At 41.3% G+C, this 14593-nt stretch overlaps 1 protein-coding gene across 1 annotated transcript; it reads right to left on the bottom strand.

The window, feature by feature from the left end:
* Positions 1-484: 484 nt before the first annotated feature.
* ufsp1 (UFM1-specific peptidase 1) lies at positions 485-13670 on the bottom strand. The gene is made up of 2 exons (XM_088347727.1): positions 13647-13670; positions 485-1340 (listed from the first exon to the last, which is right to left on the bottom strand). The coding sequence occupies exon 2, from the start codon at positions 1242-1244 to the stop codon at positions 504-506; it is 741 nt and encodes a 246-aa protein (XP_088203853.1). The 5' UTR covers positions 1245-1340; positions 13647-13670; the 3' UTR covers positions 485-503.
* Between the last annotated feature and the right edge of the window lie 923 nt (positions 13671-14593).

The raw sequence follows: 14593 nt of genomic DNA, 5'->3' as shown, positions 1-14593 counted from the left end.
AGTACATACACGGTAGTTATTTTTCTTTCTTGATATTTCTGTAGTCGTGTTTTTGTATCATAGTTTTATAGTAGTGGTGTTTTTGTAGTACTTCATTAATAGTTTTGTGATATTTCTAAGTAGTATTTTTGTTTTATAATATTACAGTTGTAGTATTTTTGTACTATTTTTATATATTTTTTTGTTAAATATTATTATTGATGGTGTAACAGTCTGTATTCTGTACAGCCCTTTGAGACTTCTTGTGATTAAAGGCTATACAAAAAAACTTGACTTTTGGGTGTCAGTAATGGGGTGTAACGCTATTACTTTCTAATGAAATAACTATAACTAATTACTTGTTTTCACTAACGTGCCCAACACTGTCCCTATAAAAATGAGCACATATTCTCTCATGATGGGTCTTCCTAAGCCCATTACCCTAAAACTTATTTTTGGAGTTGAAGTGAAATAAATGAAATCAATCTTCCACCAGTCAGACAGATTTTCTGTTTGTTTCGTTTTTATCTGCAAATCTGAGGCAAACACAGATTATAAAAAGAGGACTGATTGAAAGATGTCAAATGTTTCCACTGGGCCCAGCCTCGGCTTTGTGCCTCTCCTTTTTGTAGCGGACCTCCATAATAGTGTGGGTCCACGATCAGGAGGTAGCTTCCTGCATCCCCCGTGCACACACCGAAGACCCCCTTGGACGAGTTATCTCTGTCCCCACCCATCATGACAGGACATCCGTGCCTGGCAAAATGTTGGTGAAGCTCTTCCACGGCAACCTGCTCCAGCTCCGCTCCTCCGCTTCTGACGTGCGCCAACCTACAAGGAACATCGTAGAAATACGAGAGCACCAAAGAGGCTTCGATTGTCCCGATCCACTCCCTGGAAGCCAGGAACGAGCTCGGTTTATCCATCATGGACACCAAAGCTTGTTGGATCTCCAGGATGCTTGGCGGAGGTTTGTTTCTGACCACGGGTGTGACGTTGTAGCCTATCCAGGAGGCAATGGTTTGGATGGTGCGATATCCACATCCCCATCCCCGGTCATCTTGTCCATCACAGCCGTAGTGGAAGTATTGGTAGTCCCCTTTGACGAGGGTGGTTTTCAGAGGTTCTGCGAAGGGGAGCGGTAAACCGAGGTGGACGTTCGTCAATAGAGTGGCACCCGTATGCAAAACATCAATATTTCCAGCGGGGCTCCCACCCCAATCAATCGTCATCTGCCCCCCTGACGTGAGATCGCTTTGGTCCATGTGCTGAGGAACTTGCTTTCCCACGACTTTTTGTTTTGGTACGACTTTTATTTTCTTCCGTTGACTTGCAGGAAAGTTCCGGGAGAAAATCCGTTCCTACAAATGACGTAAAAAAAGTATATAGTAAATTAAACTATGACGATAAAACATAACAAAAACACAATCTGTACACAAAAAGTTATTTTAATGTCTTTATCTCTGTTTTCAGGTATGTATGTATTTTTTTATTTATATATCCTAAAATAACAAATTAATGGAGTATTTGGGTATTTTAATTGAATCATTTTATTGAATTGTTTGTTTTAAATCTTTTTTGGAAGTGACCATTTCACTTTTCATCCATCGAGTTACTTACCAATATAATGGTATAGTGTGTCGTTTGAAGTGTCCTTAAAAAAAGTGGAAAGATAAATATTTTCTCCAGTTAGTATGTGTTAACGATGCCCAACTGACTTCAAAGAGACCCTTAGACTTTATTTTCCATCGTGCCCATCTTTTTTTTTAAATCTTACTTTGAACACAACTGTTCGGGGTGGAGAACAATAGGTTCGAGAAAAGGGTGCTGGGGGAGTGCTGTAGAGTGATTTCAAGCGCCTACCCCGCATGTTTTTAAAAAAGAGAAATATATTTTTTCCTGCAGCATAAAAATGGTAAACGTAAGAAAGTACCTCCTTGTAGTTAAGTCCAACCCAAAGCCCAAGAAAGATGAAAAGAGAAATGTTTATTCAAGTGCATCTAAGAAATGCACGCACTTCCATGTGCATCATAAACGAACTGACTAAATCTGCAAGCATGGCTTTTAGCCAGGCGATGGCAGCAGAGAGTAACAAAGTTTCCAATTTTGTACAGCTCCTTTAAATATATTGATAATTTGAATATACAAAAATATACTAAACGCAAAGTCCTAGACAGGAGAGAGAGCCCTTGAGCCTTTAATTTGTTAAATAAGCAAATGGTTTAATGTTGTTTTTCAAGAAAAATATGAAAGGCACAATTGATGTATTGTACGATGTGATTATGACTAAAACAGGCCTACTCTAAATTGTGTAAAGAAAGAGTTTTCCCCCGAGTGATTTTAGAACTATTGTCAGTAATGGTACACACACACACACACACTTGACTTGACTTGACACGCCGCTGCCAGTCAATGCCAAAATCTGGCTCATCTCTGAAGAGCAGAAGGACGCTTTACACCAAAATACACAGCAACCAGATGATGATGGTACTGTTTCAGAGTCAGAGCAGGAGGCTTCTTCTGCTACTGGTAACCATGGAGACTAGTAATATCTGTTTTGTTTGGTTTTTAAATCATGCATATGGTTAACATGGCAGCACGAACAGACCCAGTTGCTGCTATGAGCTCCTGTTATTTTGTTTATTTATTATTTTGCTTTGTTATTATTTATCTCTGTACAAACCATCAGTACAGCTGGGATGGACTTTTGAATCTTAACGGAGGTCAACAGATAATCGTATCTTATCCTACCCGGAGATATTCAATCCACACCCTGGCGCACCAGCTTAGCACGCCAAAAGAAGGAGCACTGGGAGAAGAGGCTGAAGAAAGGCAGATGCTATAGGCTAACCCCTTTAAACCACCACTCCCTACTACCCTTATTTTACGACTGCAGAAGGCTAGACGAAAAACGCCAAACCATTGTTCATGCATGATTTTCACGGAAGCCTCTCTGGACAGCTCCATTCAAAATGCGGTTTGCGATCTAGCTAGCCACACTGCATACCACGCCGCCAGGCCGGCGGACTCTGGTAGAAAAATTGGCCAAGAACTGTGCATTTACATAAACAATTCCTGGTGCAAAAATGTTAAGGTAACGGAGAAAATGTGTAACTGAGAGCAGAACTGTTATTATTAAAGTGCCGTCATATTCATCTCCCACGGGTGTTAAACAACTTATGAGAGTAAGGGACAGGGCTTTTTGCGCAGGTGACCAGGAGGCATAAAGTGAGGCTAGTGCTGACCTCACTAGGGGCATCAGGACTGCCATACTTCATCACCGCACGGGTATTGAGGCCAAGTTTGAAAACACCAACCCAAGTCAGGTCTGGGAGAGAATTTGGGCCATTACAGACTTACAAGAGGTTGTCATCACCAATAACAAGTAGAGTACAAATAGAGTTAGATGTGCCTTCCGTCATATTAATATCAGTACTCAGCCGATCCAGATGGAATACTGATGCGGGTGCTGAAAGATTGTGCTGCGGATCTGGCTGCAAATTGACCTCAATTTACAACTTGCTGGCTTGCTTACTGGTACCTGCCTCCTTTATATCAGCAACCATTGTTCCTGTACCCAGTCAAAAGTCACATGCCTCAACGATTACAGACCTGTGGCTCTCACTTCATTACCTGCCAAATGCCTTGAGATACTGGTTATCAAACACATCAAAGCTGCTCCACCACCCTTCCTGTACCCACACCAGTTTGCATACAGAGAGAACTAGTCAACCAAAGATGGCATTGTCACGGTGCTGAAAAAAATACTGGTGCACCTGGAGCACAGAAACATCTATGCACAGCTTCTCTTTGTGGACTACACCCCGGCTTTTAACACTATACGGCCGTTGAAACTCCGGTCCAAACTTCTTCAACTAGGACTCAACACGGCCCTGTGAAATTGGACCGTAGACTTCCTGACACATCGCACACACAGGTCATGGTGGGGACATCTATCTCCTCCACCCTGGTCATTAACACCAGAGTTTCCCAAGGGTGTGTTACAAGTCCGCTACTCTATTTTTTCATATAATTTATTTATTTATTTTGTAGAAAGAAGGGCATCATACATCAGCTTCTCACTATTGTCAATAAGGTGTAAAGGGTGAGAAGTTTTAAACTTCTGTTTAGTCCTGAAAAACAGTGACAGAAAACTTGTCCTTTGTGGACCATATTGGTTCAGCAGTAGGAAAAGCACAACAGCGATTATACTACCTGAGGAAGCTAAGGAATCTGAGGAGCTCTTAAGATAAACATTTACTACTGTGCCATTAGCGGTGTACTCAGGTATGGATGCTTAATGTGGTTCTACAGCTGCAGTAAGGCTAGTCAGCAGGAGCTCCATCAGGTGGTGAAAGCTGCCGGGAGAATTGTAGGAACAACTCTCACCGAGATCAGCACCATCTACACCACTTGCTGTCTGATAACAGTCCACAATATAGAGCACCATCCTGATATCCACCTTTTCCACCTGCTGCCTTCATGGAAGATATACCAGACCGTACAGGCTAGAGCATCTCGACTGGCCAACAGCCTTTATCCACAGGTTGTAAGTCTAACATAATCCCCCCTCCCCTCTCTTTACCCTGAACACACACTTAGGACATCAATCACACCTACAAACTGACAATAACAGAACTTGTTGAACTACTGCGGTATATAATCATTACTCACCACTTATTCCATCATACTTCCCGAGAGAACGATGATGACAGTCGGACACAATTGCACTTCATCATAGACTGATCTATCTATGCTGCTATTTAGTTTGCATTGTACCATGTTGGCATTTTTAACGTTTGTATTGGGTTAATCAAAGGTATTACCTTTTATCGATATTTATTCTGGATATTTATTCCGTGGATCTTTTGATTTATTTTTAACTGAATGAATTACTGGATGCTCCAAACGAAGTTTTATTGCTCTTTAACAATGACCATACATTTTCTGAATCTAAATCATGTCAGGGAGCAAACTTCTACCCCCAAAAAACGGCCTTAAGAGGGATGTGCACTGCCAGGCTGCATATGCCCAAGACACACCACAGGAAGTAGTACCCTCACAACCAAGGGGGTAAAGGGATCTGAGAACCGTGAACAGTTTACTTTGAGCATTGTGTAAATGATGGGTATGTTAAATTACTATAACCCTAAACCATTATCTCAAGCTTAACATGAGCGTTTACTACAACTACGAGAAAGAAGAGGGGGAATAAAATAATAAAGATAATGAAAACCGTTAACCACTAGAAATATCAATCCAAAAAAGCACACACGCAAACACCAACACGTCGTATATAGTGCAAGGGTTGAAACTCGATAAGAGTTCTCTAGAACTCCAGCAGGGAGCAGCATCTGTATATCGACCGGTGTGGCTGCCCATTCTCACCTGCAATAGGTTCATGTGTGATGGACTGAAGGTTTTGCTACATGTATTCCTTCTAAGAAACACAATTACCACTAAATGAGTCTTAAAATAAAACAAACGGACTAAATGCTGAAATGGGACTCCAGTGCATAGCCAAAGACATTATAAAGAATTCCTCTTGTTATGGCCACTACATCTATGACCTGATGCCCTCTGGGCGGCGCTACGGGTCCCTTAAAAAGACCCAAAGGCTGAGAGAGTTTCTTCCCCAACGGGGATCACTATCCTAAACAAGCGCACAAGACTGACAAATAAATATCTTGCCTATATGAAGAAAAACAGGAATTCATATCTTATTAATAAATTATTTTGGAATTATGCCTCTGCCAAATTACATTGCACCCTTGCATTCTGACACACAACTTAAGCCAGTCTTTAAGCACTGCCTTGTAAATATGTTTCCCTTTTTATCCTGACATTCTTTTTATCATATTTTTATCTTTTAACTCTTTATTGTGTGCCATGACTAATGTTGTACACAATGTTCACCACGCTGTTTTCAATGATAATAGAGGCAATCCTAATTCCAATGGTTTAGGAGTAGTAACATTTTAAAGAGGATATTGATTTCCAGGCAATCAGATGGTGATGTACCGTAAGATGCAACAATAAGTTGATGAATTAATGCGCATTTCAATTTGGGGACATACAGCTGCTTGGATCGTGAAAGGATGCGAGTGAATCGTTGCCACAAGTCACTTCACTTGGACATACAATTGTGGACACGGGTTATCATACAGTGGTGTGTTTGTTTTTTGGCACCGGGGTCCATTTTTGTCAATCAGAAATCTTTCGTGATGTATTCACAGGAATTGAATCTCGATACGATTTTAATGTCATTTTTTAAAAAACCATGTCAGAGATATGAGTTCAGGTCATGGCTTGTGTTTCTGGAGACGGACTGGAAATGGAAAGTGTGTGACATTTGGCAAACGTCCATCACTAGGAAGTGCGGCTACTCTAATCAGTGCATCGCATGGATGCCGAGGAAGTTTTGTCCCACCACTGAGGCGCCACTGATTACATCATTGTTTTTGCAGAATTACTACAACACATACCAACCGTGTCATCGTCAGCCGATGGATTTCCCTTTCCCGCAATAAGCTAGTGATCAGATAAATACATTTTAGTTAAGGTGGATTTAAAATTAAACAAACAACAACATCGCAATAATTTGATGACAAAGACCAGTGCTGCATAAAGGTGAATTCAGACTGATTGAGAAAGAAACAACAAAACGGACTGAATAATGAACATTCAATAATGAAACAAGACACAAGTTGGCTGGACTGCAGTGAATAGTTGTGTGTTTTGCAATGTGCTGTTTTTTTCTGCATCAATATACAGGACCAATATTTAATGGCAACTACCAAGGTCTGCGTAATGATTTTTTTGGTCGTTAAAATGATGAAAGCAGACTCAAAATCACTTCGTCAGTGAGCCCTAAACAGTTTTTCTGACAAGATCACCAGGACTGGCCAAGATAATTATCAGAAAACAAACAAGACCCAGCATTCAATTGGGCAAATAGTTGTTTTTTTAAAAACATAGCAGTGTCTGCTGTTGACTGTACAAACTCTAAACTAATTTGTATTTCCCGAAAAAGGTAGGATTTAGCAATCCTAATATTTAGTTTCATGATGCCACAGTTTTTTAATAACTGCGTCACATCTGTGTGGCAGAGAGTCAACCAACTTGTGGCATTTTTCAATTGTTATGTCACTCCATGATTGCTCAACAACTTTCCACAATTCATTTATATTTCTTTGTTTTGCTTCACAAATAGCATTTTTTATATCACAACACGAGATTTTGATTAGATTGAGATCTGGTGATTGGGCTGGCCACTCCGTTACATTAATTTTATTGGTTTGTAACCAAGTATTGCTTGTCTACTGGTGTGTTTGGTGTCATTTTTTTGTTGGAACACTAATTTCAAAAGACATGTACTCTTCAGCAAGGTAACATAACCTCTTCAAGATACTTTAAGTATCTTGACATAAACAAACTGATGCAGGATCCCTGGTATGAGATAAATGGGCCCAACACCAGAGTAGGAGAAACATGCCCAAACCATGATACTCGCAACACCATGCTTCACTGTCTGCAATGTGTACTGAGGTCTGAATTCAGAGTTTGGGGTTGTCTCACACACGTTCTGTGGCCCCTGAACCAAAAAAGGAAATTTTTCCTTTCATCAGTCCACAAAATATTCCTTCATTTTTCTCTGGGCCAGTTGATGTGTTCTTTGGCAAATTGTAACCTCTTCTGGCACATGCCTTTTTTTAAACATGGGGCTTTTGCAAGGGATTCTTGAAAATAAATTAGCTTCACACAGCCCTCACACTGCCCTGGAGCTGATCATTGGCAGAGCCTTTGCCATTCTGCTTATTCTCCGGTCCATTCTAATAGTTGTCTTCAGTTTTCTTCCACATATCTCTTTTTTTTCTTCACCAATTTTAAGGAATTGAGATCATTTTAGCTGAACAGCCAACATTTGTTTGCACCTCTTTATAGTTTTTTCACTCTCCAATCAACTATTTAATCAAAGAACGCTGTTGTTCGGAGGAGTGTCTTGAACCACCCATTTCCCTCAAATGCTTGTTTAACCTGTGCTGGCTTCATCTTAAATAGGTGCCACCTGATTCACACCCGATTCATATGTTTTTTTTTTTCCTCATCCAAATTTGATGAACTCAGAGATTGCTTGCCACATTGCTAATTTTTTTAACACACCCTTTTGAACTATTTGTCCAATTGCACAGCCTTCGGAGCGTGCCTATTATGAGTACTAGTTTGCTTTCTGAGAATCTGCTGCACCCACTGGTAACTTGTCTGGCATGTAACATTACAAAATATACTAAAACCAGGGATATTCTGGTTAGTCACATTCCGCTGCTATTATTTTGAACAGCACTGTATAAATATAAAAGAAATATCAGCAACAAGTAAATCATTGAAGTACCTGAATCCCGGTGGGCCATAGCACAGAAGATCACTGAGAACAACAGAGCCAAGATCTTGTAGGACTTTGTCTTACAGACAGACAAACAGCTCCTTGATAACCAGAGGACATAGTGGTGGACAAAGTCAAGTCAAGTCATTTTTATTTGTATAGCCCTTAATCACAAAGAGTCTCAAAGGGCTTCACAGGAAATTACACAGACTATTTTTTTCAGACTATTATTACACCATCCCCTGATCTGGAACCAACATGAGGGCAAGGAAAAACTCAAAAAAACTCAACATGAGGAAAATGAAGAAACCTTGAGAAGGGACCGCGTATGTGGTATCCCCCTTCCAGGATTACCAGACAGCAAAGGATGTTGCAATCACAAATAATACAAAGAGAAGAAGAAGATGGTGATAAAATATATGGAAAACCCAGATGACTTCAACTTCAGGAAGAAGGACCAAGATAAACTGGAGAAGTACCTAGTGCCTGCAGTAATGGGGGCACTCAGGGCAGTTACTTTAAACTGGAAGAGTGGCTCTAGCAGATCCCAGGAAGAACATCTGAAACCTTAATGTAGAAAAGAGCAGTCCTAGGAATAACTAAGAACGGTAGAGAACCCACAAAATACCAGGCCTCTGGTAGAGGACCCAGGTCTAGAGATGAAACAGAGACTATCCCACCATGGGTGAGGAGATCTTTATCTATTTTACACAACCGTTCGAAAGTTTGGGGTCACCCAGACAATTTGGTGTTTTCCATTAAAAGTCACAATTTTTTATTCATCAAATGAGTTGCAGAATAAATTGAAAGTATAGTCAAGACATTAAGAAGGTTAGAAATAAGGATTGTCATTGAGAAAAAAATAGAAAAATATAATATCCTTCAAACTTTGCTTTTGTCGAAGCATTGACATTTCTAATAAACCCCAAACTAACCTAATTTTTGGACATAATTCTGAACACATCCGTCGTTCCTGTCCTGAAATACCTCCCAGTTCCCTCCCTCAACACCCCGTCAGATGGTGTAACCGAGTATCACGGCAAGGTCGCCCTATTCCTGTTACTGTTGAGTAAGGAATAAAGAATTCCAGAGCCTAGCTCTAAGCTCCAAATTGGGTTCCGGTGTCCCCAACAGACCTCAAGCTCTGACCCTCCATTCTTCTGTGTCAACTTCCTGTCTTTTGTTGTGCCAGAGAATCGGACCTTAGATGGCCCAGAACTGTGCAAGAGGAATGAACTCACACAAGTTGTGACAGAGGGCCAGGGAGGTTAGGGGAGGGGGGTTCTTGTGCGTGGCCACGCAGTTGACAGGTTTAACCTTTGCGAACTTCAACCCGATGAATGCATTAAATATATGTCACCACGACGACAACGACTCCTGCTCCGGCGCCTTACTACACTGACCCTCCTTCCGGTCACCTTCCCCCCCAATCCCTCTGATCATGGAGCATGGCTCGCTGCACGTACCTTGTCTCCCTCTCCCCATTCTGGCTCAGACATAAGCAAACAGCCCACTGCATGAGCAAACACAACGACAATCTGTCAACATTGCCTCCTTAACCAAATTAAACGGCGTGGCAGTTGAACTTTAAAGCGGCGACTCATGTGTGGACGCATGTGCATTGCAAATATGTGAGGATTGGGAAACATATGAATTGGGGGTAGAGGGGAAGTCCCCTTCCTCCAAAACACCTGGTTCTGAATGTGGGCCTCATAGGCTACGTTTACACTGCAGGAAAAACAGATATTTTTATAACGCGGCCTGTATCCAATCTGTTCAAGTCGGTCACATACCCGAATTTTTCACACCAGACCCAGGCCACTATCATTTGTGATCCCAAATTTAGATACATATCACATCTTTTAGAATACGACTGCTGTGTGAACGGTCGACACGCATTAATGCGACCTGCAAGTCATAGGTAGGTGACAGACGTCCTTCTTCTGCATTCAAAGAGGTGGTAGGAAGCAGAGAAATCAACAACCATGGCGGACCAAATTATGGAGAGAATTCAGTGGAGGAAGAGCGAAATTTTGGATTTAGCTAATATTTAGGGGGACAACTCTATCCTGGTCAAACTAGAAGGATCTTATCGGAACCTGGCAGTTTTAAAAAATGTCTCCTCTTCTTTCGCGTTCACACAGTAGATCACATACAAGTTGCATTTAGTTGGAAATATGAACTATCTCACAAAAACATCAGATTTCACCCCAAAAAATGGAATTGAGCATTAAGCTCTGCAGCGTAAATCCGGCTATATACCCACAGGTGATGACCGGAGACTACACCAGGGGTGGTGAACCTATCGGTTGCGAGCCAGATATTGCTCTTTTCGTGAATATTCTGGTTTGGAAATAAAATATGGGCCGTGCAAATATTCTCAGTGGAAACGGTAAGGTTTGGTCCAGAATTTATATGGCACAGTCTTAACATTTACTGTGTTACACCAACAGACCCAGTTTTGGCTGGACATCTTTAAGAAATCCATAATATGGAAGCTCATTACACAATGAATGTTCACTGTTGAGACACATTATAATGAAAACCCACAGAACAATCTGTAAACACCTGGTAACATAAGCCAAGCACCCAGAGCAGTTTGATTGGGTGAACGGTAGGGATGGGCAGATCTCTGCACGCACAACACGGTCCACTCTCTGTCTTGTCCGGCACCCCTTGCGGGCATGCTTAATTCCTCCATAGACTTCTCATTTGCAGTATTATTTTCACCGTTTTAGAAAAGAACTCTGCTCGCACCTTGTTTTAAAACCATCATTTAAGAAAAAAACGACAAATGGTCAAAATGAACCTCAGCTATGTTAGGTAACTGCAGGAACAAGACAAATTTTAAGTGGTATATTTTGTTATATAGGATACAGGCTTTCACATTATAAGTTCATACATTATTAAACTTCACACAGTGAAAAAATGCACTGAAGAATTAGCTTTTGTCTGGAGAGCAGGTTAAGCGGATTTGTCGAATTTTATCCTGAATCATATGGTGTGAATCTGTACTTAATAATAAAATCTATGTATTGTGCTTTCACGTTTCTTTGGGTCAAAATGGTTCCAGATATCTGCTCTGCACTATTGGTATGGGAGGTGAGGAAGTTGCCTCTCCTGCTTTGTTGGCTCACCCTTCTTCAACACACCTGATTAATGTGTGGGCCTCACGTAATTTCCGGTATGATGATTGAAAATTTATATTAAAATATGGGGTATGGGGTTGCCTCATCTGCTTTGAAAACCTTTCTCTTCTGATACATTTGAAGTTGGTGGTGAGTGGGCAACCCCTCATGCTTAGGAAGTCCCCCTCATCTGACACACATGATTCTAACTTAAAATACCTGCAGATATGATGATTGGAAATTCTTATTAAGTTAGGATTTTTAGGGCTATGCTTTGGAGGCCCTCCCCTTTTGACACATCTGATTCAAGTTTGTGTGGTGGGCCTCAGTATTTCTGTATTCTAAGGGGGTTGGGTTGTCCTCCATCCTTTGGAAGTACCCTTCGTCCAACAAACCTGAATCATTTGTGGGTGGCCTCATTATGAAAGCACCTGATTCAAGTTAGGGCCTCATGTGCTTATGAGCATTACAGGTATAATTGGAAACTCTCACTAAAATCGGGGGTATGGGTTGGTCTCTCTTGATTTGGAAGCCCCCCTCCTTCAACACACATGATACAACTACGGTTGGGCTTCAGTACTATTCATATGGAAGGTGAGTGTGTTGATCCTCATGCCTTGAAATTCCTAATCGTCTGATACATCCGATTCCAGTGAGGGAAACTGTATTATACAAATAATAGTAGTAGATCCTCTAACCCCAATAAAAGTATGGTTAGGCTTCGGTATTATTCAAGTTGGTGATGAGGGGGTCACCTCTTCTACTCTGGAAGTCCCTCTCCTCAGACTGATTCAAGTGCGGTTGGGTTTCAGTATTCTTCAAGTTAGAGGTGAGTGGGACACCTTTACTGCTTTGGGAGTGCAGCATATCTGACACTCCTGATTAAATTGTGGGTAGGTTTCAGTATTAAAACACCTGATTCAAGTCTCATGATTGGCAACTTTTACTGAAATTGAGGGTTTGGGTTGCCTTCTGTTACTTTGGAAATCTCCCTCCTCCGACACACATGATCCAGTTTTGGGTGGGCTTCGGTATTATTCAAATCAGACGCGAGTGGCTCACCCTTTATGCTGTGAAAATCCTTCTCGTCTGAGACATTTGATTCAAGTGAAGGAAACTCTGTATTATATAAATCGAGGTAAGAGGGTTGCCTCTCCTGCTTCCAAATTCCCCCTCCACTAATACACCTGATCCAAGTATGGGTGGGCCTCGGTATTAGTCAGGTTGGAGAGAGGATTGCCCTCCGTGCTATGCAAGTCCCCTCCTCAGACTGATTCAATTGTGCGTGGGACACATTTCCTGCTTTGGAAGGGGAGCACCTGATTCAATTGTTGGTGGCCTAAGTCTTACTCAATTCTGAAGTGTGGGTGTCACCTCTCCTACTTTGAAAGTCACCCTTCCTCCGACCTTCTTGATTTGAATGGCGACCCTGTCGTAATTCCTCTCATTTAATTAAGCTCCGTTAAAGGAGGGAAACCTCTGTGACCCTTTCGTGGAGCCGAATAAGCTCCATGGTGCTTGAAACAGACAATCGAACAGCATGACTCATGTTGTCAGTGACTTGCGTCACTGCAGCGTGTGGCATTGCATTACCCACACGCTCCCACCCACTCCCACTAAACAGCATTCATTTAGGTCGTGCAGAGGCGTCTTCCAGGAAAAATCGATGCCTTTTACTATTTGCGCTTCCACAGGACGGGTCATGATGAGGATATTTGACTTTTTGGTTTTTGCAAAATTTCGCTCTGAATGTGAATCTCATGGAACTGAAACCTACATCTTGACAACATCCATGACCGGGATAAAGCCAAATAAAGCAAGCAGTCACAAAAGCAGCATATGTGACCAGAGGCAATTTGTGTCATCATATCACAAGGAAGCTATATCACATTGACTGTCTTTACAACTATGCAGACAGAATTCTTAGAATCCACTAACTCTTCCAGGGAATTTTAATTTAGCTCCCGCCATTGGGATTACATCTTAATTCCAGAAACAAGCTCAGGGGCCAAAGATGGAATGTGGTTTGCGTGAAGCAAATCGCAGTGAGGTCTTCTTTAAAATGATTCAGGCAATACTTAAGAAAACAAATAGGTGAGGAAAAGGACAGGGTCGTGACACCTACTCTGTTATCGCCATTATGCACCCTTTCTTACCTTGTCTTTTCCAGCATCATCCAATATTTTAAAGAAATGACTAATGTATTAATCTGCAAGTGAGGGAAATGCAAAAAAAGTCAATAAAATTCAGTTTATGAATGTTGCAAAAAAAAAGTCAGTAAACAGCAATTGATGTCAAACCGACATACCTGTCAACTTATGTTTTCCTCGTATTTAATACGTTCTTTGATTGTTTCAAATTGTGCATGCCATGTAGCAATTTTGTACTGGATTTGCTTTTTTAATATACAGTGGAACCTCGGTTTTCGAACGCCTCTCAGTTCGGACGAATCGGAGTCCGACCAAAAATTTTGAGAAATTCTTGCTTCGCTGTTCGGTCAAAAAATCGGAGTTTGAACGCCGGTACGCTAGGGTGCGATGCTGAGCGGCGTACGGGTGTTTTAGCCCCTAATTATGCCTCCGAAGAAGGTCGGTGCAAGCAGGAAAGGTGAAAAAAATACCAAGTTGTTCGTCCAACTATTGCCTTTAAGAAAGACATAATAGGTAAATATGAAAGAGGTGTACGAATTTCCGATCTTGCTAGTGAATACAGCATGGCTAAATCTACTATCAGTACGATAGTAAAGAATAAGGAGGCTGTGAAATCGAGTGATGCGGCTAAGGAAGTTAGCGCTATAAGCAAGCAACTGCCGCAAGTTTTGGAAGAGGTTAAAAAACTTTTGATGATTTTTCTCTCCCCACCCGTCCACCACAAAGGTAAGAAATCCTATTCATAATCCTTTTTTTTATTTTTACACGTTCATGTTAGCGTAATCGTTCGTACGGAAGATTACGCTAACACGAACGTACGATTAGCCTGGGTTAGCTTCATGTTTACGTTCATGGTAAACATTCAGGGTGTTGGAACGGATTAAAACAATTTTCGGTGATCGAACAAATTGGTTTTCAAACAGAGTTCTGGAACGGATTATGGTCGAGAACCG

The sequence above is a fragment of the Urocampus carinirostris genome, chromosome 11 (genome assembly GCF_059441175.1).
Source record: "Urocampus carinirostris isolate Australia breed hairy pipefish chromosome 11, RoL_Ucar_1.0, whole genome shotgun sequence".
Classification (NCBI taxonomy): domain Eukaryota; kingdom Metazoa; phylum Chordata; class Actinopteri; order Syngnathiformes; family Syngnathidae; genus Urocampus; species Urocampus carinirostris.
Note: the sequence above shows the minus strand (reverse complement) of the source record. Positions and strands in the feature narration are given on the sequence as shown.

Coding starts and splice junctions, on each gene's coding strand:
- ufsp1 (XM_088347727.1), bottom strand. CDS start 1,244: ATGGACCAAAGCGATCTCACGTCAGGGGGGCAGATGACGATTGATTGG.